General features: G+C 54.0%; 1 protein-coding gene across 4 annotated transcripts in view; it reads left to right on the top strand.

Annotated features, from left to right (window-relative positions):
* Positions 1-26451, top strand: part of DOCK1 (dedicator of cytokinesis 1) — a 287380-nt gene that overhangs the window by 207163 nt on the left and 53766 nt on the right. For all 4 annotated transcript variants that reach the window (XM_087824025.1, XM_087824024.1, XM_087824027.1 and 1 more), the window contains exons 30-31: positions 24392-24470; positions 26235-26335. In XM_087824025.1, coding sequence (XP_087680151.1) covers positions 24392-24470; positions 26235-26335 — 180 coding nt within the window. The remainder of the gene's footprint in view (positions 1-24391; positions 24471-26234; positions 26336-26451) is intronic.

Here is a 26451-nt window from a genome sequence, read left to right as displayed (position 1 = left end):
GAAAAAATAATTTTTTTTTTAATCTTTGCAGACTCATAGGTGTGTGCTAGACTTATACCGGGTGATCACTTTGTAATTTACTTAAATGGCTAATCACTGGGATATATACTTGAAACTAATATAATATTGTACGTCAACTATGATTGAAAATTTTTTTTAAATGAAAAAAAAAACAAAGAGAAAAAAAAGACTCTTACAGAAAGAAGCTGAGTGGACTTCCTGCTGACGAATCAGCTGTCACACGCATGGTGGCCGTCCATGGAGAAAGACTTCGCGCTCTTTCTACACGGAAACTGCATTAACTGCGGGCTTTGAAATGAAATCATCCTGAAGACTGAACGTGGAACTCCCCTGTTATTTTTCAGCTCCTGCTAAATTCCAGACGCAAGGTTGGAAATGAATAATATTCTGTCTCCGCCTTGCCTGACGGTGGGATACTTCGGTCTGAAAAAGTTCGCACATGTAGCACAATTGCAGAGCCTTAAGGAAATGGTAATATTGTAGACACTTGGACGTTAGTTGCTACATTGTTGTTGTTTTATTTCATGGCGTTCTCTGGATTGGCGCGTGGGCCTGCGGTGCTGTGTTGGGGAAATCACGTCTTGTCGTCTCAGTGGCTGCTCACTGTCCAGCCACACTGCCTGGCACATAGTAGGTGATCGACGCGCAGCGGCTGCGTCATTGCCTGGCTTTCAGGTCGACGGTCCCGGGGAAGTGTCCTTATCACGGAGCCCCCGGATGGAGCTCGCGGCCCACTCGGTCGCGGCTCTTTCCAGGAATGAAGGATGGTCGCCCGCGTTACCTCCGGGTCCACAGGCCGCTCCCGACGCGCGCATATGATGAGCAAGTGGCATCTCACTCTCAAGACCTGTCAGCCGGTGAAGCTCCTTCATCGGAAGTCGTTCTGCACTCAGCCCAAAGGCGCCTGAGGGAGACCCGCGTGTACCCGGGGCCGGCACCCATGCGCGGCCTGGGCCCGGCTGCCCGCTCCTGGTGACCTGTCCAACCACCGCGGACGGGGGCCCGTGCTCAGTGCTGCGCCTGTCAAGTTCCCAGAGCCGCCAGATCATCCGAGACACAAATTACACTGTGAGGCGAAGGCTTTGCTGTTACAGGGCAGTGCGGCCGACTTAGGGGAAGATGAACTCTCACAGCTTGGTCTTCGCAGTCCAGTGAATCCTAATGGCTCAAAAAACCACACCGCGCCCCGGACACGGTGACCCCGGCTCCACGTCAGCGTGCGCGGGCTCTCAGAAGGGCTGGCGTGTCACATTTATACTTGTGACTATGAATATTAACCGCCCCCAGAAGGGGAAGGTGCTCCTTCGCTCCCTGACTCTGGGCAGCTTTTTAAACTCACCGCTTTCCTCAGCCGTCCGTTTTCACAGCAGAAAATACCTTTTCCCCGACCTGTCGCCGTTGCCTCCTCAACGTGGGGCGGCCTGGGATTCAGAGATCGGAGAGGAGGTCGGGGAGCCCCCTCGGTCTCCCCTCTTCTGTGATTAGACTTGGCAGCCTTCCCCTCTCTCCCTTTCATTGTTTCCCGGCAGAGACACCCAGTGGTGTTTCCTGCGGGACCTGGGGACCTGCGTTCCCAGGATGGACTCAGCGGCGCTGGGTGGGCTGCGTACTGCAAAGCCGCTGGGTGCCTGGCGGGGCTGGGACGCAGGGAACAGAATCCTGGAGCCTCAGAGCTGGCTGCTCGGCCAGGGAGAGGGGCGCAGGGTTTGGGGGCGTTCGGAGCCGGTTCAGACGCACTGACACACTGTGCGGGGAGGGAAGGAGGAACGACAGCCTCGGGGAGTCGTAGGGTTTGGGGCTTGAGCCAGAAGGGGTTGGTGCAACTTCTCATGAGAGGGACACGTCCTAATTTCTCACCAGAGTGTGAAGCAAGGTCCTTAGCGAGAGGTGTCCAGGGACCGGTCGAAGATGGTGCTGTTCCCTGTCCATACGACGTCCCTGCGATTCTCTCACCCGCGGCCCCGCCCGGCGCACGCACGCTCACGGGGCGCTCACGGGGCACTCACAGGGCGCTCACGGGGCGCTGACCGAGCCCAGGGCTCCGAGCCCGTGCCTCCCTCTTAGCTAAAGCCCGGGAGACGCCTCCCAACCAGGCGAGTCGAAAAGGGTACATTGCCTTAAATAACTCATGAAATCATCCTGCTGTGAACATCTCTAGATGGAGCTTGTCTTTCAAGCTCCATCAACAAGCCCTATTAGCCATCAAAACCCTCTAGTCCCAAAATAGCCGTCTTGCAGCTTCCTCCCCCACCCGGCGCCAGGGCCCTGTGGCCACGGAGAGGCTGCGAGGGGCTGAGGCTGGGGGAGCAGGACCCCGAGCCCACTGGACAGGGCGGTGTCCGGGGCCCCTCCTGCTCGGGAGCTGCCCCCGCGGGCTCTCCGCCGGACGCCCATGGAGGGAGGGGCTGCGTTCCGCCTTTGCAGGCGCCCGGCCGCTCCCTGCCCGCCCTCAGCTTTCCGAGGTGCTTTGGAAAAGCGGCGCAGGAGGCAGCCCCTGGGGCTGGTGCACCTTCCGGATGGACCGATGGACCGTGGCTGCGCCGGGGGACACCCTCATCCCTGGGAGACTTGGGAGAGCGCCGCGGTTTATCAGGGATGGTCTCACGCAGAGGAGATGTTTATTTTACCCCATCACTTCTCATCCATCGGAGCAGTGCCTTTTCCATAGTATTTCTGTGTAATAGCATTGTAGGAAAGTGCCCTAAAAATTGGACTCGGACGTTATACTTTAAGAGCACATTCATTTAAAACTGTGGTTTTAAAATTTTATTTCAGATACTAAGTTTTATATTCTTTAAAAGGAGAAAGCTTTGGCTTTCGGGGTGGTTTTTTTTGAATAAAATGCTCTGATAGCGCACATCTATTTTTTAAAAAATGTTTCCAATTAGAGTTGACATTCAGCATTACTTTGTATTAGCTTTGGGTGTAACAGCGTCGTGGTTAGGCGGTCATTTACTGTGCAGAGTGTTCCCCTGACATGTTCACTTAAACATCTACTTTTCTAAAGATGTTTTAAAAACCTAGACAGCATGATCACGCGTTTCGCATGGCGTCTTCCTCACCCTTCCTCACGCCCTGACTCCGGCAGCTTTCAGGCACGTGGAAAATGGGCGGCCACAATGAAGGGACCCCTCAGCCTGGACCGCTGCTGGGGACGCGCTGGCCGTTTGCTGACTGTCCCCTCGGCATCTGGCTTCTCGCCGAGCACTTGGGCCTCAGAGGCGCTGGGGTCCGGCTCCCGGGCTGCAGAGGTGGGCTCCGCGCGGGGGAGCCGGGGGCTCGTGGGGGAGACCGCGCGGCTCAGCGCTGCCGCCGTCACCTGTGTGGTCGAGAATCGAAGTCTCTTTCTGTTCTTTTTCCTCCCTGTCAGTTTTTGGGTTTGGTTTTGTTTGTTTTTTTGCCAACATGAGGAAAAATCAAGACTATTTTTCAGCTTTTCCGTTTGTAGGAAAGTCCAGAGGAAATGAAGATCTGCACAGCCCCGTGGTCCATATTTTATTCCTTAAGTTAGCGACTCACAAACGCTATTTAGCTTAGCAGGTGACTCTGCTGGAATTTGCAGGGAAGCCTCACCTAATATATTTCCATTCAGTGCGCGTTTGTCTTACCCAGCTGCCCGCTCGCCGCCTGTGTCACTTTGTTGCCAGTGGGGCTGGGGTGCGGTTGGAGCGGCCGGGGCCTTGCTGCACTGATACAGTTTCATTTTCAAATTGAAAACGGGATTTGTTTAATATCCTCCGAGAAGCAAAGTCATGAGTCCGTGGCTTTCCTCAGATGCTTCGCCGGCGTCATAATTGGAAGAAAGTTAGCGAGGAAGAGGGATTAGCCCGCTGAGCCCTGGCACTGCAGTCGTGGCGTCGCAGGCAGCCTGTGGCTCCTTGAGAAAACGAGACAGTTTAGTGCGAACGCCCGCAGCCCGTGAAGACCTCCTTTCCTGGCAGAATGTGTCACAGGAAGGCTCTCGCCCTCCTGGAGCGACATAAAGGGGTGTCATTCCAGAAGGGACTGGGGAAAGTCTTCCGTATTTGCCAGGAATCGGTGCCCTCCGTGGGAACAGTAGCAGGCGCAGCCCAGGCTGCGATGGCCCCGGACTGGGTGCTACCCTGTCTCGTGACTCGGTGCCCTCCCCCCTGGCATCGCTGACGAGGGTCCCCGACAGCCTGTGGCAGTGTAGGGCTAATCTCTGTAGTGATATTGGGAACCTGTCAAGGGGACCAGGGTAACTCATGGGTTTGCTGACGGCTCTTCCATTCTCTTTCCTCCCACTACCTAGGAACACGTACACGGGAAAGTTCCCCACGTCAGGGTTGTGTGTCCTGTGGGTTTACAATGTCCTAGGAGAGCAGGGCACCCGTGGGACCTGTTCGGCCAGGACACCCAGCATTGCCGGGGTCTGTGCTGGGCTGCGGCGCCTTCACTGAGCTTCGGAGGCCCCGCCGGCCAGCTGGAGGTTCAGTCGCAGAGAGTGGCACGGGTGCTGCTCGGCTGCTTGAGCGCGTCAGGTTCCTTCTCCTGGCCGAGCTCCTGGGTGGAACTACCTTGGATTTGTCGGCCACAGGCAGTGGCAGCAGTCACTGGAAGCCACGGGTCGGTCAGGGCAGCGAGCCGGGAGGCCGGGGCCAGGCCCTCAGCGTGGGCTGAGCCCGGGGATGTGTGCTCTTGACCTGATTTCTCACCACGGAGGTTACAGAAGCCTCCAGAAGGCAGACCGCCTGCTCGAAACTCACAGGAGAATTGAACAGTGTTTCCTTCCATTACGTCATAGTCATAAATTATAGAAGAAATGAAGACACGTCCTACGCCTCGCCTGAAAGGAGTGGGGAGAGTCCGCACCATCCTCACTGCCACCAGTTTTATCACAGGTTGACCTTTTTACGTGTATGTTTTACCTCCTTATAACCCTAGTATAAATGAGTATCGGCTGGGTTCTGTATTTTTTACTTCCCAGTCAATCGCAGCCGCTTTTCCATGTTACTACACAGTCGTCGTCAGCAGCTTTCTTATTGGCCGCAAAAGAACCTCTCCAGAGGTTCGCCAGCGCATCCCCCCCTCGTACCCGCCGACGGCCCTCGAGTCGTCTCTGACAGAGAGCCCTGTGGTGGCTGACGCCCTGTATATGCGTCTGCATTTTGGATTATTTCCTAGGATTCGTTCCCAGAAATGGGATTACTGGAGCCTCATACATATTGTCAAATTGCTTTCCAAAAGGATTTCACCGTTTCTGTTGCGCCCTTGCCAGAATCCAGTATCATCTTTAAAAAGAGTTTTGTTAATTTAACAGGCAAGGGGGCTGCCGTATCTTGTTTACATTTGCATTCCCTGATACATTGCAAGATGAAATCAGTTTCATTTTCTTTCTAATCGTTTCTGTTTTGTAAACTGTTCACATTCCTTGCCCGTTTATGCCCGTTTAATGTTTACTCGTAAGAATTTTATTAGCACTTTTAGACGTTCCCCAGACCTTGGGTGTGCTCATATTAACCCATTTAATATTTCTACAAATATTCCCCCCATGTTGTTTGCCGTCTCACTTGGTTATTTTTTTAATAATTTGTTTTTTGTTATTTCACATACAAAATTTTAACCTGTCAAATCTCTCCATTTTTTTCCTGTCCTGTCCTTCGTCCACAAATTTGATATTTAACTCTAGGTTTTATTTATTTTATATTTAAATTTTTGGTTTTATCTGGAATTGGACTTTTTGTGTTAAAGGTATCTGAGTTGATTTTTAAACTGAAACTAGTTGTTGCGACACCACTCATTAAACAATCTTCTGTAGTTTAAAAAATGATTCTATTAATTAAATTTTTAGGTACTGTTATTGGTCATTTCTGGGCAATTTATTGTAATTAATGGTATAAATCGTATATTCCCGGGCCAGGACCACCTTCTTCTCATCACTACCACTCGATGGTATGATTTTCCTTCATTTTCGTCGTGACTCATCCTGCGTCTCCGTCTCATCATTATTGTTTTTGTTGCTTAAGTGGCCCCATCTTGGGCCTGTTGGGCTCTGTCGCCCTAATCCTGGTCCTGGTCACACAGCCCAAGTCACCGTGGGTGGTGGCTCTGCTCCCTGATGCGACAGGACGGATGTTCCGGCGGATCTGGTGCATGTCCCGCCCTGGGCCTCGAATTCACCGGCGAGCCGTGGCTGCTCTCGGCGGGGACCGCTTTCAGGTCCCGTGCTGCTGGTGTGTGTCGCCAGCCTGCCGGCGAGCAAGGGCGCCGTGGCGTAGCGGCTACGTCCAGGCGTGCGGGTCCCGTCCGTTTGCGGCTGCCCCCTCGGCTCGGCCAGTGTCCGTCTTATCACTGCTTCTCCCTCATCCCTTCTCTCCCCTTTTCCGGAGCTCAGTTGCGTACGTATTGGACCTTCCTGTCGTTTAACCTACGTCTCTTACATTCTTCTTTAGTTTGTATTTTCCATCCATTTTAGTATTTCAGTGTAGATATTTTTTCCTGCAATATCTTCAGGTTCCATATTTTTTCCTCCATCCTGTAACCTGGTAAACCAGGCGTTGTGCTCTTAGTTTGTTATGGAATTTCCACTTGGTGGTTTTTGCTAATCAGAATCCCTGGAACACCGTTGATGGTCTGTTTCTATCATCTCTGGGGTCTAAGGAGGTCTTGGTCTGATTATATCTTGATTTCTTGTATGTCTTGCCCGGGTGTTTCTACAGTGAATGCCAGAGATCGTATGTAAAACAGCATAGAGCTGGTGGAGGGTGTGGGTTAAGCCCCCTTACTCCAGTTAGGGTTTGCTTTCTCTTGTCATTTCGTGTGTTTTTATAGTGTGAATATTTAGGTAGTGCAACCGAGCGCCTTTTCTGTGATATTCACAATGAAGACAAAGGTAGTTCTGAGCAGAAAACAGGTTTTTAAATTGCATTTCTTAAACTTTTCCTGTTGAGATAATTATAGATTTCCATGCAGTTATAAGACGTCTACAGAGAGGTCCCGTTTGCCTTTTACCCACCTCCCTCCAGCGGTCACATCTTGCGTACGATGACACGTCACATGCCACAGCCAGAAGCTGGTCCTGCCCCGGTGGGATTTTATTCGGGCACCCCTGTTTTACATGCACCCACTGTTTGTGTGGACGTGTGTGTGCACTCAGTTCTGTGCAGTTTTATCGCAAGTGTGGATTCCTGCGACCACCACAACTACAGACGGTTTCACCGCGGGGTCCCTCGTGTTCCCTTTCACAGCCACCGCCACCCGTTTCCCGCCGCCCCCTCGCCCTCCCTCGCTCCTGGCGACCGCTCCTCTCTTCTCCATCTCTGCAACTTTTTTCATTTCGGGAATGCTGTGGAGATGGAATCATATACTATGTAACCTTTTGAGAGTAACTGTTTCCACTCAGCGTAATTGCCTTGAGAGCCTTCCAAGTAACTGTATGTATCGGTGCTGTAGGTTTTTCCTCGTGGCCGAGGACTATCCGCAGTCGGTGTAGTGCCGTGTTTAACCACTGAAGGACACTTGGCTTGTGTCCACGAGGGGCTGTTAGGAACAAAGCTGCCACAGTGGTTCGTTAGGTGTTTGTGTGAACATAAGCTCGAGTGCTCTTGGACAGAGGCCCGAGGGTACAGTTGCTGAGTCACGTGGTAATTGTGGGTTCAGCTTTGTAGGAGCTGGGGAGGCAGAGCGTTAAGGTTGCCGGGGCTGTGGAGATGGTAGCTGTGGCTGAGACTCGGCAGCCCCTCCCGCTCCAGCTGTGGACGCCTATCTGGAACCTGAGGCCCATGGGCTTAGGTCGAGGTAGAGAAGATGGACACACACACCCCCACCCGGATCTCCTGCACTAGTCAAGACTCAATTACAAGGCTCAGAGCAGCTTCAGCACCGTGTGGGTGGACTAGAAGGACCACTGAGGCACAGACTGGGCAGCCGTTCAGATGGGCGTCAGGGGACAAGCAGACGTAGCAGCTGAAGGCTCTCTCCTTGCATTTTTGTGCATGCCAGCTGTATTCCTTCCTGCCATTGTCTTTCCATCCTTGTGGCAGGCAGGGAACCTGGCCACGTGCCACGCTCAGCCTCAGATCCGGCCGCTCCCGTTGTCAGGCCGCAGTTCATCCCTGACGCTTGGTTTGAGTTGTAGAGTCCTTGGGTGGCACTCTAGGTGCTCTTGTCGGTCTGATGCCTAGTACACGGCCCTGTGTACCCAGCATGTGCCAGAGATGCGGGGCAGTCATGAGCCAGGACCCCCCTTCCCCGTTGGCTCAATCCAACCTGACAGTCGTGGGGGGTGGGGGGGCCTGGCTCCAGGCCACGCAGGGGCTCAGCTGCTGAGCCACGGTGGACAGGTATCTGCTCCTACCCGGTGGCTTTGTTACTTCTCCTCCTCGCTGGTGGGCAGAGTCCCCCTCCCTGCTCTGTGTGGCAGTGAGTGCGTGCTGTTCATCATGATAGCCTAAGCAGATGGAACGCAGAGGGGTGGAAATGTTCCAGGTCACAAGCTAGGTCCAGTGACATGCAGGCCATTAGTAATCTGTTCAACAAGGGGTCGTGGCCGTGGGAGGTCCCTGAGGAAGCAGGTGAGGCCGGGCTCTCTCCAGCCGCCCCGTGTGTGTGCTGCCCTCACTGACCCTTGGCTGTGGCGGGCTCTGTGCCCAACCCCATCTGGAGCAGCTATGTGGGGCTGGACAAAGACAGAGCGGCTGCAGGTCTCTGGAAAGCCCTCGGGTCCCCAGCACCTCTGGGGACATGGCAGCAACTGGCCGGAGCAGAGTCTCAGCTGGCCTCCGAGAGCGTCTCTAACAGGCCGCTCGGACCTGGACCCCTACGTGCGTTTCCAGTGTGACCGCTGCAGGACTCCAGTTCTGTTTTGTTTCTTAATCATCTGTGAAGTGTTTTCTGGGCTCCATGTCTGTGGGAGACGGTGTACTTTCAGACACTGGGTGCTGTAGCGCCTTCCCGCCAGCCCATGGGAGGAAGCTGGGAGTTGTCGCTGGGCCCTGGACCTTAGGGGCTCAGGTGGCTGTCCTGCTGGTTGGGACGCACAGCCGCAGGTGTCCCCTGGCTGCCGCTGCCGCAGAGGCTTTGTGCTGCCTCAGGACGTGGGAGTGTGAAGCCGGGCGACCCGGCCAGGCCTTTCCAAGGGAGGTGGCCACTCACATGTGTCGCAGGCTTCGGGTAACACGTCCCAGGTAACATGCCACAGCGGCGGGGGGCCAGCGGGGCTGCCGCTGCGAAGGAGAGTGGGCGCCTGGCGCCCCAGGTGTGCCGTGACGCTCTGCGGGCTGGTGTGCGGGTTCCTGGTGCACGCAGCTGCCTGGACTTGGGCATCCCGGTGGCTGATTAAAGTGACAGGGTGTCGAGCCTTTCACCCCGGTGAGGCGCTGCCCACGGCCGCCTTCATCGCCCACGAGCCCGCCCCCCGCCACGGCCTCGATGTCGCCCTTGCCAAGGAAAACTTGCCAAGGATGGAAGTGACGCGCGGCCGGCCCTCGGAGAGCGGGTTTTGGCAGATGCATTTCAAGCCCCGTCTCCCGCCGCTGTCGCCTGGGAGTGGTCGGGGATATTAAAAACATTAAAAACGGGGACGGGAGGCCCAGCTTGACAGGTCCCATTTGTAAAGGGGAAGGCTCTGAGGAAAACACGAAGTGAAGGACCCAGCAGTGTCCACCCAAAATTGCTGCCCGAGAGCTCAGCAAGACCCGAGAGGGAGGGCAGGGGGGCAGGGACATCCCTGGGGGGGCCTGCGGGCACCCCCAGGTGGCGCTGCCAGGGGCTGTGCTGACCGGGCTCAGGCGCTTAGAGACGCGGGACCCCGTGGGCTGTCTGTGGCTCTACATCTTCAGGTGGGAAAATAAATCCCTCTGATATGAGGAGCAAAATTCTCGTGAATTTTTGCATTTTCACTAGTCAGACCAAAGAGGAAGGTGTCTGCCCTTTTCCTGAAGGTTCTGTATCCGGGGCACTTCCAGTGAAATTGTAAAGCTTTTCGACCGGCAGGGATCTCCCGCGTGGTCGAACCAGAGTTAGGTGATTAGCCGAAAACGCAGAAGCTCTTTTTATCATCATCACAGACCCCGCTCGTTTGATTTTTACATAAATGCACCTTTTTACTTTCCCCTTTTTCGCTGACTTTTTAAATGTAGGGCTGACGCCTGTTTTGAATGTGCTTCTCCCGGGGAACCCTCCCAGCGCGCCGCGGGCAAACCTTCCCAGCGCTGCGGGCGACCCTTCCCAGCGCGCAGCGGGTGAACTCCGGCTGCAGTTTCTCCAACACGGAGTCGGGGGGCGCCCATGTTTTCGCTTCTCCGGCTGTCTCACCCATGCCTAATTTTGCAGTTTTTAAGCGACTTACCTTTGTCATCTTTCTACAGTATTTAATTTGGTTTTCTAAATATGGTGCTTCCTCATTGGCTCTCATAATTCATTGCTTCATGCTGTAGTTAATTCCCCAGCTGACCTCGGGAGCGCGCTCTCCAGTGGGCAAGGTCAGAAACACCCGGCGTCCAGCAAGGAGCCTGTGGCCGCCGTGGTCAGGGTGCCCCGGGCACTGGCAGCATTTTGCCAGGCTCTGCAGAACATCGGTGACCTCAGGAGCCATTTCCCTGGAAATGACCTAAGAGGATTCCTTCCGCACCTGAGTGCCCAGCACATACCGAGCCCTGTGCCAGGTCTTGAGGGGAGCATATGATACGTGAGCTGGGTCCACCCGGAGGGCATACGGTTTAGAAGGCAGGATGGCAGCCTGGTCACAGCGCAAAGAATGAGATGTGCCCTCAGGGAGATACGACGGGGCGCAGCCGTGAACGTTCCCCCAAGCCTCAGAAGCGGATGCTCAAGGACGAATCTTTCGCTTGATCGGCGACGTGTTTGCAATCAGAGAAGAATCCCGAGGGACCGCCTTTGAGATGCAGAACCGAGGCATCCTTTCCCTGCGACATCTCCACATGGAGGTAGATGTTTACTGATTTGGTTTCGGAAGCAGTCTTTTCAGAACAGGGTTCCTTTCATCTGCTCGTGTCCTGGAGCAGGCCCCTCACCTTCTCTCTACTGGGTAGACCAGATGGCCGCACCCGGGACTGTAGCATCTGTGCATTTAAATAAGGGAGCTGGAGGTTGGGATGTTTTACATGGTTAGCTCAAGTGCATTTTAGATGCATATTTGGTTTTAAGTTGCTGTGTGAACTTGAAAACGTCAGCAGTGGGCTGACAGAAACACTACAATTCTTCGGGACCTGTCTCCACGGGCGCTAACGTCATCCGAATGGCCTGCCGGTCGCCGTGCTGGGTCATGACCTCGGCTTGCACACTCGGGAGCCCTGAATGTGGGTGTGCACCTCACATCCTGTTCATGATTGTGGGTAGAACCACAACTGTGGAAATGTCGGGGCTCTCGGGGGATCCCTGAGACTGATGACTGGAAGTCATATTTGTGTTGATGGGATTGAGAATTTTCTTTTGTCCTGAGTTCAAACTTAGGCCTGCTGTCTCTGACTTTGGCATGTTATGGTCTTAGGAATTTATCGGGGATATGTGTTTTGTTATTTATACTGACTACGTTACAGGAAGCTCGGATAACTGTTGGGGGGCTTTTAAATCTATCTCTGTGTGCTAGGTTTTCGTCTGTTATGAAATTAAACCAAAAGTAAAGCAGTGGGGGGGCATTAAAATGGAAGTTTGTGAATCTGAATGTCTTGATTTCGTAGAAGGAATTTCACCATAATCTCTCTCTGGATAAGAATTTAAAAATATATATTTACATGTGTTATGTGCAGAGCGTAACAGTTAAATTAGCCATAATTGAAAAGATATAACACGCTGACAATAATGTGGGAACTGTCTTAGGATTCAGAGGAAGATCCACTTTTAAGCAAATGTTGTCATTACAGTTTTTGTGAGGTTAATTTGATAACTTCATACATTACTTTTCCAGGTCTCACTTTGAGAGTAGGTACCGAGGTCGCGTGAGTCCACTGGGCCTGCGCAGGCCACCAGCTCGGGGACATTCTGCTGTCCCCTCTCTGTCTCTTGTTTCCTGCCACCCACGGTCTTCTCCTGGGAGCTCCTCCTCTCACAGGGCCCCTTGTCTCCTCTGCTACTTATTTCCCCAGAGTTGTCACAGCCCAGAGGGTGGCTCCGTGTGGGGGGCAGGGCATGTAGCTGCCTGCTGGGCTGGTTCCACTTAGGACTCCTTTTAAACCAGGAGGAGATCCCTGGGGAAGTGGTGGAGTGTCGTTTCGACTTTCTGGTGGCTGTTCCTAGTAGCACCCTAGGGTGAGTCTCAGACTGTTTCCTGATCCGGCCCTGTTGGCCTCCCGGTTTGTGGACATTCAGAAGTCCATTTGATTTTCTCTCCTGGCCTGGTGGTGTAGCAGCTGACTTTTTCCTGGTTAATCCCCACCTGGTGAGACCCGGCCTGTGTGCTGGGCTGCTGGCCAGCACCCCTCCTCCCGTTCCTCATTCCTGGCGGAGGTGACCGGGATGCTGGGCCCACTCTCCGTTTCATCTCAGTCTGGGGTCATCCGCACCGTCCCCCCCTAATCACGCAGCTCTGACCACGTTTCTCTCACCATTTCCCGGGCTCGCTGGGGCCAGCCTCGTGGAGGACTTTGTTAATTTTCAATGTTAATGTTTTTTAATCAAGGAGGTGACTCACAACATTAAAACATTTCCTTCGTCGTATGTGCCAGGTCAGGGGAATAGAGTGTTCTGCATTTTTTATTAAGACCCTGGTGATCATTAAATTGAAAACTAGGCCTTGGGATTTCCTGTGAACAGGAGCTGGTCGCCTGCTGTATCCCACGCCCCACCTGCCCCGCCTTCCTCCGTAAGAAGCAGATCACCCTGGAAATAAAGGAAGCGGGTCTAAAGCTCCCCTTCAGTAGCCAAGGGCAAAATTAGCTGGAAGGAGCCCGTGGCGAGAAGAGTTGAGCTTTATCTCTGCCTTACTAAGGATTTGTTGATAAGAAACTATGTTGCCAACTGTTTATATTGTGGCGATTTGATAAGCTGTTTATATTACCTAAACTGTTACTGGGTGAGTGTGGTCCAAGCAAGGAATTAATTTGTAACAGAAGCCAATGATGTACAAACCCTTCTTGTAAAAACATCCTCCAGATTGCTTTGCTTGCAGCTGCCGAGGTTGCCATAAAGAAAGATTCCTCATATCGGATTTTCAAAGCCTCAGGAGTGGCCACAGAGTAGGCAGGGGACAGCCAGTGATTAAAGACTATTTACTGCCTCAGTAGTCGTGAAGTAAACTCCGGCAGCTGCTGGACACATTGCCACAGTCCCTTAACGCCCCAAACGAGGCTGCTGAGTTATCTGCTGCTTTGACCTATTAGGTGGCAGTCGTGAGAAGAGAGGAGAAGGGACGACCAAAGCCGATGGCAGGACGTTCATCTGCGACTAGTGTGATGCAGGCTGAGCTCAGGTCCACCTTGGCCCTGACGCTTCCTCAGTGGGTTTTATTTCTTTGGGAGGCTGTGATGAATGTGAGTAGCCATGGGCCTGGGACACACACACACAGTGCCGTGCACACGCGTTTCCCAGAGCACTTAGTAAAGTGCAGATTCGAGCCCAGAGGCCTGGGAAGGAGCCTGGAACCGTGTCCAAGGCCCCTCTGCAGGGGCAGAGGGCCTTCATCTAGAACCGAAGCCCCCGCCGGTGATGGCAGGGGCTCCCGGTGCTCATGGGCTCCTGCCGGTGTGGCTGCGAGTCTGTGTGCGCGCCTCTGATCCGTGTGCGTGCGCGCATGTGATTCCCGCATAGCAGCCCTCTCTGATGCACACGGTGGATTTGTTCCGGGAAGGGGGTCTGTGGGGAACCGATTTTATGTGCTGGCTTTCGGAGCTCTGCACCCATCAGAGGAAATGACTTCTCATGCCCACGAAAGGGAGCCTGGAAACACTTCTCTCGCCTCGGGGCGTCGTGCGCGCACCTGCTTTCACACTTGGGCTGATGAGCCTGCTCATGACGTGAACGTCCTACAGGGACCCGGGTCATCCGGATGATGCCTATTTTTAGTGCAACCTGGAAACAAGAAAGGACGGGCCCCAGAAATGCTCTCCGTTGGTGTGGACTGTTTAGACCCTGGGGGACTGTGTGTGTGTGTGTGTGTGTGTCCAGGTGTGCTCTGATAGGTTATTCTCTCAGCCACACGCTAAGGAAAGGAAGGAGGAGCGATAGAAGGCCCAGAGCCTCATCGGAGGCCAGGGACCTGTCAGCGGGAGCATAGCAACTCCCCTTAAATAATCAAATGTTTCGCCCAGAACCGTGCTCGCGGGGCCGGCGGCGGCGAAACGAGCCGCTTCCTCTGCACCAGCATCGTTTCCTGGGTTATTTCCCCCAGCGTGACAGGCCCGAGGGAAGCTATTTTGAGACTTTGCTGACAGTTTTCTGGGCCCACGCTCTGTGCTGCAGCCGTTTCTGTCCTGACTGTGTGACCTCGTTAGCTGTGTATTTTTGTGAAGGCCTGTGGGTCCGGGCGCAGTGGCTCCTGCTGTCCCTTACTCAGCCTCCCCACGCGAGAACGGCCCGCCCCTCCCCGCCCTCTGCGCGCCTGACTCTGGACCAGGAGAGACGGGCCGGGTCCGCCGCGACCTCTTTCAAAACAGCATGGAAACGACGTGTTTTCTAAAACTTGGTGTCATCAGAGATTTTCTCAGGAATCCTCAGAGATTTTCTTTCCTCCCTTCATGTCCCTGCCGTGTCCCTACAGGTGCATCTCAGGCGGCCACCCCAGCCCAGGTGTCTGCCTCCTCTGGCCGGCCCTGCTCCCCTGAGCCCCGAAATAACTGGTCATTCCAGGACGGACCGCGAGGCGGTGCGAGCACACGGTGCCCGGAGCCAGGGGCTCTGGGTTCCAGTTCAGGTCCGTTCCTTGGTGGTAGTGAGACGGCAATTCCCTAAAACCAGCTCGCCCTGCAGCCTCCTGGAGGGCACTGGGACACAGTGACCTGTCCTGGAGCCATCCTGGAGTTGATTAGTTGAGATAATGACCTTGGCAGGCTTTGAAAAGGTGACATGAAATTTTTCAAGCTTCTGAGGGAGCCGACGTGTTCTGTGCGTGACCCTCCGGGGTGTTTAAACACGGAGCGTGAGGTTCTCAGCGGCCGCCCCCCGTGGACTCTGCCGCTGTCCCAGCTCCCTGGGCTGTGGCTTCGCTTTGCTGAGGGCGAGGAAGACAGTGGCCTCGGGCTTGGCGGGGCCCTGGCTGCAGGCAGGCAGGGCCTGTGTTGCGCAGCGAGCGGCACGTTGCGGGCGCAGCGCACTCCGCGGTTAGGAACACTTAACGCTCCCTCTCCAGTGGGAAGTGGAAACTTACGTAAGGACACAGCTGGAGCCCGGTCGGCTCAGTTCATCGGGATTCAAATTTAACATGATAAGCGAGCTTCCGCACTGTTTTCTCGGTGACGTTTATTAATTCTCTCTTCCAGGGTTTGTTGAGGGCCTACAAAGGGCCGTGCAGGGAGCTAGGTGCTGGGGATAAATGTGAGCCAGAGCAGGTGGAAACCCAGCGGTCAGGAGCCGAGAGCCTACAGGGCAGGCGGTGGGGGTCACTGGATGTGCCCAAACTACGAACGAGTGAACAGCAGCGACACATGCGGCCCAAGCACCCGATGCAGAGGCACGTGGTTCTAGAGGAGCGTGTTCTAGAGGTACATGGTTCAGCCTGGAAGACGTTCACCTCGGGGTGTCCAGGCGGGAAGTGGCAGCCCTCCCGGGAGAGGGAGCAGCATATGCAAAGGCTCTGCACACGGGAAGCCCTGAAAGAAGGCCCAGGGCCAGTGAGCCTGGCTCCGCGCTCCTCCTGCAAGTCCACGTGTCCGGGCCCCGAGGCCACCTTGCGTAAACGCATCCCCCCCCCCCCCACTCCAGCAAGAATGCAGCTCCCTGTATGTTGGCCCGGATACGGTCCATCGTCTCGTGTCGGGCGTTTTTACTGTCGTTCTTTCTGTGCCTGGCCCTGTGGCACATGCTGGGGATCTAATGCTGAGCGAGACTGACGACGCCCTGTCTTCATGGAGTTTGCCTTCCACTTGGATGGAGGCTCAGACAATAATCCAGCAGACAAATAACTCGAGCATATAATGTCAGGGGCTAATGAATGTTATGAAAAGATATGACAAGGGCTAGAGCGTCCCCAGAGGGCTGTGCCGCCCGTGACGGGGCGGCCAGGATCACTTGCTTGGCGGGCGGGCACGGTTGCCCTTGGCCAGGGACTGGGGTGCTGAGGAAGCCTCGCGTCCGACCTGCGCCCTCCCCCGGGGTGACTGGGGAAGGAAGGAAAGCCGAGGGATCGGGAGATGAAACCCCAGAGGTGGCCAGGCGCGTGGTGCAGACTGTGATCGCATCGGCGAGGAAATCGCTTCGCCCCTGGTTTGCGTCTCCCTTAAATAGGACAGTCAGTCATAGCTTCACCGTAAAATTGTTTTATTGTGTGGAAATAATTTCCATAGCGGGGAACTAATTTGACTGTGTAGCATAAAGAAAATATATGTGGGACAATGGGGGAAGATAGAGGAAAATGAATCCAATATATTTTAATCTCCGCAACACAGATTATATTTTCAATTAAGAGGCTTAACTCGCGCGTGTGCGGCTGGCAGGCGCTTCCCGGCGCCCTTTCGCATGTGTTTATGGGTAATAAGTCACTTGGCGTTAAGAAGGGAGGCGGTCGTTAGCCCTTGATCACCGATCGTCTCTCCCTGATCTCTGAGCCCGTGCACGCGGTCAGGTGGCCGCGTTCGGGTGGTGAAATGGGAGAAATGTGGAAAATGGAAGTCCTTGGTGAAAGTGACTTTCCAGACAGAACAAGGAAATCCTGAGTCCCCTCCCTTCCGCCCGAGCAGTGCCGGCTCCCTGACGCCTCGGTCAGGTGACAGCTGGCCTTTGGCCCCTCACTGCCGGGCCCTCGGGGGCAGAGCAGAGCGTGGCCGTGCCCCTGGGCAGCTTGGCTTCTGGAATTGCATCCCGGGAGCGTGGGCTTTGCGGCAGGCGGACTTTGGTGTTTGCTCTGCGGTCTGCTGTCCGCATGTCCTCAGGGCTGCTCACGGGTAAGGGGGAGTCGGGACACCGGCCCTGGTCCATTTGTCTTGGATCTTCTCATCTTAAATCAGCTCCTCGGGTGGACCCAGTATCCCTCATCTCTTGCAGGCAATGGAGCCTACCTCTCGGGCATCTGGTCCAGGAGGCACTAAGGCGGCACCTTCCTGCACCCTGCCCATGCCCACGGTCCCTCACGCTTCCGTTCCCTCCCTCCCTCCCGGGGCATCGACGCAGCAGCAGGCCCCGGCGCCGGGCTTCGCGGACGCTCGCTCTCTGACTCACCACCTCTCCCCTTTAGCACAGACACGCGATCAGAAGAGCATGAAAGAAAGAAAGGAGTCGTTAAAACAGAGAGGGAAGGAATCTGGCAGGGAGAGCAGAGGCAGATGTGGAGTGAGCTTTAAAAATAAAATCTATTTTGAGCCTTTCCAGGGGCTGGCTGGGGAGGCTGGGCGGCGACACGCCGGGCCGGCGCAGGCAGAGGGCAGTTGCGTAAGTAGAAACGGGCGCCCTGGGCTCCCTCCCTCGAGGCCACGTGGCCGGGAGCACGTCAGGTTTGATAGCGTCGGATGGGACATCGCGGCCACGTGAAGGACCGAAAACGAGGTCAGGGCTGGGAGATGGGGGTGGGGGCTCTGAACCAGAGCAACCTGGGAAATGGGCCCAAGGCCGACGGGAGAGCAGCAGGTGTATTGGGAGGGTGATGGGCCCCGAACCTGGACGTGGGAAGAGACATGGACGTGGTGAAGGGACCAGAGCAACAGTGGTCACGAGACAGCGAATCCTGCTTTAAAAATCCAGCCTCACACCTTTAGTTGGGGCCTTCCTTTGCTCTGGAAATATTTACTGGGTACGCAGTGTGGGTGGTGTGGAAAGGGCCAGCCAGGCCCCGCCCACAGGGAGCCCTCTGGTCTCCCCCCTCTCCTCTCCTTCCGCCCTCTCCCCGCTCCGCTCCACTCCCCTCCCCTCCCCCGGGCCTCTGTCCACCATCATCCCAGGACTGGACTTTCCTGTCTTCCACTTTCCTCCCTCTTCCCACCCTGGGCCAGTCTGGGGCCGGATTCCCCTGGTGTCTGTCTGCGGCCTTGGGAATGCATGGGCCCAAAGGACTGCTGTCCCCTCTTGATTTACCGACTTCCGTGGATTTTGCTCTAAATGACAGCTTCAGAAAGACTTCTTTATCTCAGAGAGAAAGAGGCACCCGACTCATTGCGGCTGTAAATTTAAAGGCTGCTCAGCACGTCAGGCCCGTGGGACGACTCATCTGCAGAGCTGAGACTGCATTCACCCTCCCATCCAGCTCCACGGAGCCCCTGGTTCCCCTGGACCCTCCGTGGAACAGAGAACAGCCTTCGTGGGGGAGCCACTGGTCTGGGTCTCCTGGGGCCTCCCCTTGTGCCTGTCACAGTCTGTTTCACAAATCCTGGGAGCCCCAGAATCATCGAGTCCTCCCACGTCAGAGTCCCCAGGATCCTGCGTAATCCAGCCCCACACTGATGTGTAGAGATAGTGAACACCCGTTGCTTCCCATAGGTGGAAAGTTCTACCTGCTCCAACCCCCCCCTTTCCAGCCCCCCCCCCCCCGTGCCATTTCCACACCGAGAGCTTTCCCCTAACCTGGAGTTACCCAGCCCTGCCCCGAGCGTGACACGCCCCAGAACTGAGGACTGTGTGGCTGCTGCTTCATATAGGGCCCTAGGATAGTCAAACTCATAGAAACAGACAGGATGGTGGTGACCAGGGGCTGCCAGCGGTGGGGAGACTGGAGAGCTGTTGTTTAATGGGCACTGGGTCTAGTTTTCCAATTTGACAAGCATTCTGGCGATGGATGGTGGTGGCGGTTGGACACTGTGAGTGTACTTAATGCCACTGAACTGTAGACGTAACGTGGTCAAGATAGCAAGTGTATAGGTTACGATGGTGTGGCCGGTGTTGATGGCCCATTTTACGTAGGTGAAGACCGAGGCCCTGAGAGCAGCGTGACCCCCCAAGTCCACAGAGGCTCCCTGAGCATTGGCTGGCACTCCGGGCAGCCTGGCCCCGAGGCTGATGCTGGGAATGACCCGTGAGCTCTGGGTAAGGCGGGCAAACACGAGTCAGAAGAGTCTGAGAGAACGCGTTTTGAGGCTTTGCCGTGGGGTACCGTAAACGTCAGGGGCCTTAAACCTAGTGAAAGTGAACTTAGAATCATGAGATAATACGGGCCGGTCTGAAACTCTACGTACCGTGTGACTCCACCACCCGACGTCCTGGAAAAGGCAAACCTGTGGAGCCAGGGAAGAGATGTGTGGCCGCGGGGGCTCGGTGCGAGGGAGGGGCGATGGCAGAGCTCAGATCTTCAGGGCGTCGACGCTGCTGTGCGAGGCTGTAATGACGGGCGCGTGTCATCCGTTTGTCCAGACCCACAGGATGTGCAGCACCCAGAGTGAGCCTTAGTGGAAGCTGCGGGCTTTGGGTGACAGCGATGTGTCAGTCAGTGGGGGCTCGTCAGTTGTAACAAATGTACCATCTGGGGGGCAGCTTGTGCATGGATAGGGGCGGGGGTGTCCGGACCTCTCCACTTAATTTTGCTGCAAACCTAAGACTTAGTGCTTTAAAAATAAAGTCTGTTGTCCTGGCCGGTTTGGCTCAGCGGTTGGAGCGTCCGCCCACGGACTGAAGGGTCCCGGGTTCTATTCTGGCCAAGGGCGTGCACCTCGGCTGCAGGCTCCATCCCGGGGAATCTGTGCTGGGGAGACGCCCACAGCAAGGATGACAGGATCCCAGCCAGGCAGATGCTCCCGGGGCTTCTCTGCGTTCCCGTGGCCGTCACAGACCCGCCTGCTTCCGCCAGCACTGCCCAGCGGAGAGGCTCAGAGCGCTTTGGACTCGAGTTAAGAATTTGATGGATGTTGACACTTTAGTGATTTGAAAAGGAAATGAGGGGATCTGGGAAAAGGAGACGCCTCTTGCGCGTCTGGGAACAGTGGCAGTTGAAGCTGTTGGTTTCCCGCTCCTTCCCCGCATTAGCCTTCAGCTCCCCCCAGCTCTTGACAGAGAGCCACGCGGCCAAGCGCGGGCCGGGCCCGCAGGCCGGTGGCTGAAGGGAAGCCCTCCTCCCCTCCCCTCCCCTTCCCGTCTGCAGCCTCTGCTGGCTCTCATCACGTCACCGTAAGTCGCTCCTTCCCAGCGGTTCCTGAACTGTGGGGAAATCACTCTGCGGCCAGCCTCCAGTTACTGTTCCCTGACTCACTCTGCAGGCATAGGATTTGTCACTTTCAATTTGTTTCCTTTCTCTCCGCCTACTTTGGGCAGAATATTTTATTAAACGATGCATTTCCCCCCAAAGCGACTCTTGTTTCAATGCCAGAGGTATTTAAATGCCCTCGTATTGAACTGCGCAATCGAATTATGTAACTTAACGGTGAGTTTAGGGAAGGAACAGAAAGACACCGCACCCAGCCTCCCCGTTTGAGACTCGGGGCTCTGAGCGGCCCTGAAGCCCGGCCTCTCTCACTGCCGCTCCTGCGCCAGGAGGCTGCTCGTCTCCGGGCTTATTGGCAGCGAACGCTGCGTAACAGAGAGGCCAGAGGCGCCCGAGGCTCCATCCGAATCCAGTCACTTTAGTCCCTGTCATTGTGCCAGGAGCTTCTAACGGTTAAATTGGTTCCTGATTACTTTCCGCTGGCTAAGTCCCCTCCACTCGATGAACAGATAACGATGTAGGATGGCGCTGCGTTTATTGCCCTGGACATGCTCCTTTCCACTGGGCAGATGCTGGGGGGGACGGTCCTTCTTGTACGTGACAGCCAAGGCTGGCGGGACCCCCTCTGCACAAGGCCGCAGGTGCAGGGCGTGGCGCCTCCTGCAGGCAGAACCTCCCCACACCCCAGCCTGTCTCCTAAAGGTGGGCGAGGGGTGGAATTCATGGGGACGCCTTCGCTTTCTGCAGATGCGACAACGTTTTGTAGAGTGTCAGCAGAGACGATGATGCTGGAATGACTGTATTTTGTGGCATTCTAACCTTTAATCTCACAGTTTAAAAAAATATATTCCAAAAACCCTTCGATTCACAGTTCAAGGGAGCTGAGAGACCCCATAGTTTTTATTTCTTGGTTGAAAATATGAGAATCTCAGCAACTTTCTGAGAGCAATAGCTAAATGATTACATGGTAGGTAGATAGATCGATACGTAGGTAAATGGTAGGTAGCTAGAGAGATGATTAATAGAGAGATGATAAAGAAAGAATTGGAGTAGGACTGTAACCGTGTGTGTGTGGTGTGTGGACAACAATTAAACTCATTTTGGACACCAGAGGGAATTACGGGGCAGCATTTTGTTTTTAGTGGGAGCTCCTTGTGGTCCAGCGTTCGGGTAGAAGAAGAAATCAGGGAAATATCCTGGTTTTTGGTTTGTTTGTTTTTAATTTTATGAGCTTCGGGAATGAACTCTCCCCGTCTCACAGTGAACCCAAATTACTTAAAATGGTAACGTGGGGGCTGATGGAGATGGTGCTCTGACTCCCTGGAGTCAGGAGTCAGTGACCAAGAAGGGGGCGAGGACATTGTTTGCATCAAGGGCTGGCCCTGAGCTGTGTTAAGCCAGGTCTGACCCTCACTTCAGAATAGCAAGGCCTCCTGCCGCCGTCGTTTGGCCTTCGCCTGTGGTCATTTTCTTGTTCCTGCGACTGAAAGCAGGTTGTGTACAGAAGCTTCTAATGCGATGTCCTCACTCACTTTCCCAAGTTTGAGGTGTATTAGAACTCACTCAGGAATGGCAGCAGGCAATGCAGAGTCTTCCTTGAAGAAACCTGCCTAGGTTTCTCTTTGCCTGGTCGGATCATCGATTTACCGTCAGGCGGCCTTGCGGCCTTGCCGAGTCTGGAATCCCGTCGAGTGTGAACCGTGGGGCCTGGCCGCGTGTCCTGGACGGTTCCGTGGAGGCGACGTGGCCTTGACGCATCGAGCCCGCGCCTTCGCTCCCCTTTGTCTGCTGCAAGGACGGCGGTTTTCGTTTGATCTCCCCTTTGGTTCCCCCTGTACAGCTCCGTTCTCTGTTATTTGGTTTTTTCCTGGCTTTTTAAAAGCTTTATGGTGAATCTGAATTACAGAATCTCTCTCGATGCCGCTCTGGCTCTGTGGTCAGTTCATGAAGAAGTGTTTCATCAGCCTTTGTGTTATTTTGGCGCAACATGTTTTTTTAAAAGTCACTGGAGCCCGGCCGGGCGTGGCTCAGCGGTTGAGCGTCCACCTGGGATCCAGGCGATCAGGGTTCGATTCCCGGTCAGGGCACATGCCCGGGTTGTGGGCTCGATCAATGACTCTCTCATCATTGATGTTTCTGTCTCTCTCTCTCCCTCTCCTGTCCTCTCTCTGAAGTCAATAAAGATATATTTAAAAAAAAAAAAAAAAGTCATTGGAGAAATATCTTTATTTAACCGGCTGAAACTGTTCAGTGCTTAATTAGGGGTGGCATGTTGCAGCCGTTTGAATGCTATCTGGAGGCAGAATAATTACCCTGTGGTAATCACGCGTGTTTTAGTAAACTCGCTCCTACCGCAGAGGGCTGGAGAGGGTCTTCCCTAAACTCACGAGGGCCCTAGGGTGCTCTAGGGAACAGCAAGCTCTAAAACTGGAGGGAAAACTGAGGACAAAAAAATGGGATGTGGCCATTAGCCTGGTGTTTCGTAGTGGTAGGAAGCTGTCCTCTCCCGCTGTCACCCGGGGATCTCTGCTGGTTTTAATGCAGGGCTGTCGGAACGCAGTTGCCGAGGTCACTTGGGCAGGGCAGACCCCCCTCCTTAGCCAGGCATCTCGTACTTCTGGGGCTGAATGTGACAGAGGAGACCTCAGCCCGAGACTGGGGGGCTGACCAGGGCTGCCCGAGGTTCTGTGTTTACAAAACATGCCCTGAATCGAGTGTTTTCGTCCTGGTCCTGAATTCATTTTTCAGGATGCCCTAAAAGCCCGATATTTAGCTTTTTCACTAAATTATAAAACTCAGCAGTGAGAGCTGTTTTTCAAGTGTAACTGGGCGTCCTGTATTTGCAGAGTGGCCACCCTCTGGCTAATGGCCGCTCTGCCCAGTCTGTGCTCTTGGTTAATGGACACAGTCTGGATCCCTGTGTCCCTTGATTAGCAGTCAAGCAAGACACGAATTCCTCCTTTCTGGTTATAGTCACTGTCCCCAGAGAAGAACTCGGGTAACTCCGTCTAGGGTTTTCTCCAGCAACGGAGATGGCAAACCCTGTCACAAGCCATTCGTCACACCTGTCGTGGTCCCAGATGCTGTCTGCAAAGCCCCTGTCTCTGAGCTGCACACATTGAGTGTGAGAGGGACTGCAGTGACCGTGGGCGTGCGGTGGCCGGGCGTGGTGGGAGGTTGCGGAGCCCCCGCTGGAGACTCCCTTTCTCCCTCCTCCCAGGCTCACTGGCCCTTAGGGGCTCTGGGATGGCCAGGGAGGCGGAGCCCTCAGGCACGGGCCTCTCTGCAGAGCAGGGGTCCTAGTTGGTGACCCAGATTTCTCCCACGCGCTCTGGCCGCTTCCTAAGTAGAGGGAGTGTAATGAACTTTCATCGTCTGCGACCTCCAGCTTATTACTCTTGCACCTCCCTTTGTGCGGGGGGGGGGGGGAGGCACTGGACTAGGCTTTTCTGTCACAACCCTTCCGAGAGTAATAAAACCTATCTAAACGAGCTCGCTTGCGAAGGGCTTGGTACTCCGGAGCCCTTTATGAGAGTTCAGATGGCATATTTCATGGGCGAAAGCAAAAGGCAAGGCGTGGGAATATGTGATATTTTGCTCTGGCTGCTTAAAATTGTATATTATCGAGGAATCAGCCAGCGTCCCTGCTAAAGCTCTTGTTAAATCCCTTTCATAGCTATCAAAGGTTTTTAAAATTTTTTATTTAAACAAGTAAACAGTGACCAAGATTAGCATTCAGAGGACAGGACAGATTTCACTGAAATGGGACAGACCGCCACGCCCGTGGGTCACAGCGCGGTCAGATGTGTGCCCTGAAGGAGCCAGCTGAACAGAGACCCCGATTTAATACCATAACGTTAAGACGCTGCGACCGGAGAAAAGCCGTTAATTTGCGCCTTTTTTAAATTGGGTGTTTTTTCTAGTGATACTTTTCCTATGTTGCTTTCAGACGTGGTTATTTTTGTCTGTTTCTTTTACTTTGCACGCGCTAATTTCCGTGTTTAATTTGGAGAGCATCTGCCTGCAATTCTGTGGGTTGTTCGTGGGCAGATCTCGCCACTGTTCCGGGACCTGGAGAGTTCACTCTCCAGACCGTCTCGGGTTGGATCTCATTGAAATGCCAGACCTTCAGAGGTGCCAGAGCTTGAGTGAGTAATTATGTAATTTTCTCTGATCTTTCAGAGTCTTCCTGCGAGCGATTAATCAGTATGCAGATATGCTGAACAAAAAATTCCTCGATCAAGCCAACTTTGAGCTACAGGTAAGAGAAGAGAGGCCGACGTGACCTTGGCTGGGAAATCATGGTACAACAAATTGCTCGTCTGAGCCAATATCTTTTCTTTCTAATCCGCACACTTAATTGGTCTGCCCTCCAACGTGTGGAAATGGCGTTGACAATTTGTACTATTGGAGCCGGAAGATTGAAAATTGTGCCTTCGGGGTATTTGTTCAATTTAACGGAGAAGGTGATGGAGCTGTTTCAGAGAGGAAGCATTGAATCAGTGACAGTAGGGACTCAGCCGTGCGGCCACTGGGGCTCAGTTAGCGTGGCTGCCGGGATTGTCTCAGACCCTCCTCAGGTGGGTCGGCAGAGGAGGGGAAGTGGGTTTGCATCCCTGGGCTCGGCTTGCTGTTAGAACTCAGTTTCCCCTGGTGTAGTCTCTCTGGGCTTTGTCCTGCCCACAGGGCTCGGGTCAGCTGTCCACCAACTTCAGCCCCACGCCTCAGGTATTCCTGGCTCTCCATCCACTGTACTCTGGACGTGTTCCTGCTAATAATGATTTTGTCATTGTTATTACTTTGTGTCATTTATTAAAATTTGCAAATTTTTAAAAAAGCATCCAGATGCAAATGGTGTGTTAGTTTCCTGGGAAGGATCCTTCGTTGTGGAGGAAACCTGAGAACTTCTGCACCCCCGGTGGGTGGTCCAGGTCAGAGATACGATTCAGACGACAGAAGTTAGACACCGCGTACTTCCCTTTGGCATTGCCCCCCGAGCAGTTAGAGCTAATGCCAGACTTAGGTTACTAGGTTCAGTCCTAAGCTAAGCATGCCTTTATTTCTTTCATATTTTTAAAATTTTAAATGTCTATTTTCTTAGCGTGATGGAATATAAATATAAAATATATCCAGCACTACCTATCTAGAAATGTTTTCACAATTTTTAATATTTTATTACTTTCCCTGCTTAATGCTGTTTTCACATGTCCTAATACACAGATGTAGTCAAACCATAAAATATTCATGCAGCAAAAATCAGAGTGAGTCCTGGCAGCGAGGGGATGACAGTGCTAGTTATTGAGCACCCGCGAGCCAGCAGGAGTGTCCCCGAGTGATCCAGAAATTCTTCCCTCACTTAAATTATCCTGGCCCCGCCTCAGACGTTGACAGGATCAGGGGTGTTAGTCCCCTGACTTCAGGCATCTACCCGTGGCGTTTCTTGTCGGGGAACACTTTTGTAATGACAAGTCTGTGACTGCTTCTGGGTACACAGAGGTCCACGTATGGAGCTGTATGGAGACAATCGTTTCATACTAAACAGTCTTTTAAGCCATGTGCAGTGTGTACTTCTTTTAAATATAAAGTATTTTATTTTTTACATCTGTTCTCCTTGTCTAGTGTTTATATACATTTAGTATGAGAAAAAGTCATAAATTACAGAAATCTGTGTAAAGTCAGGTCTCCTGATTAGAGCTAACGTTTATTACGTCCCCTTTGAGCCTCCAGCCACCCTACAAGGTAGGTGTTGTTGAAATTCCCATTTTACCTGTGAGGAAATCAAGGCACAGAGAGACGAGACATTTACCTAAGTCAGTGGCAGAGCTGGGACCTGAGCACGTGCCCTGGACGACAGAGCCCACCCTCAGCCCCGAGCCACACCCTGGGTGCTGGGTGGCAATTTGTATAGAGTGGGTGTGGTTTTTCAACATTTCAGAAGGGTGCGGGGCAAGCGAGACGCCCGGCGTTGCCGAGACCCCTGTTGGCCGCTCAGCACCCCGCCTCCCCCGCCCCCGTTGCCTTTCAGCTCTGGAACAACTACTTCCACCTGGCGGTCGCCTTCCTCACTCAGGAATCCTTGCAGCTGGAGAACTTCTCAAGCGCCAAGAGAGCCAAAATCCTGAACAAGTGAGTCAGCCTCCAGCCCCCGCAGCGCCGCAGGCGCCTCGAGCTCCATTAGCGTAATTTTCGGGAATTCTCTGAGCCACCTCTGTGCAAATTGAGATGTAATCGCGGCGTAATGA

The sequence above is a fragment of the Miniopterus natalensis genome, chromosome 14, assembly GCF_054644295.1.
Source record: "Miniopterus natalensis isolate mMinNat1 chromosome 14, mMinNat1.hap1, whole genome shotgun sequence".
NCBI classification, from domain to species: Eukaryota; Metazoa; Chordata; class Mammalia; order Chiroptera; family Miniopteridae; genus Miniopterus; species Miniopterus natalensis.
The sequence above is the reverse complement of the archived record's forward strand: the minus strand, read 5'-3'. Positions and strand labels throughout refer to the sequence as shown.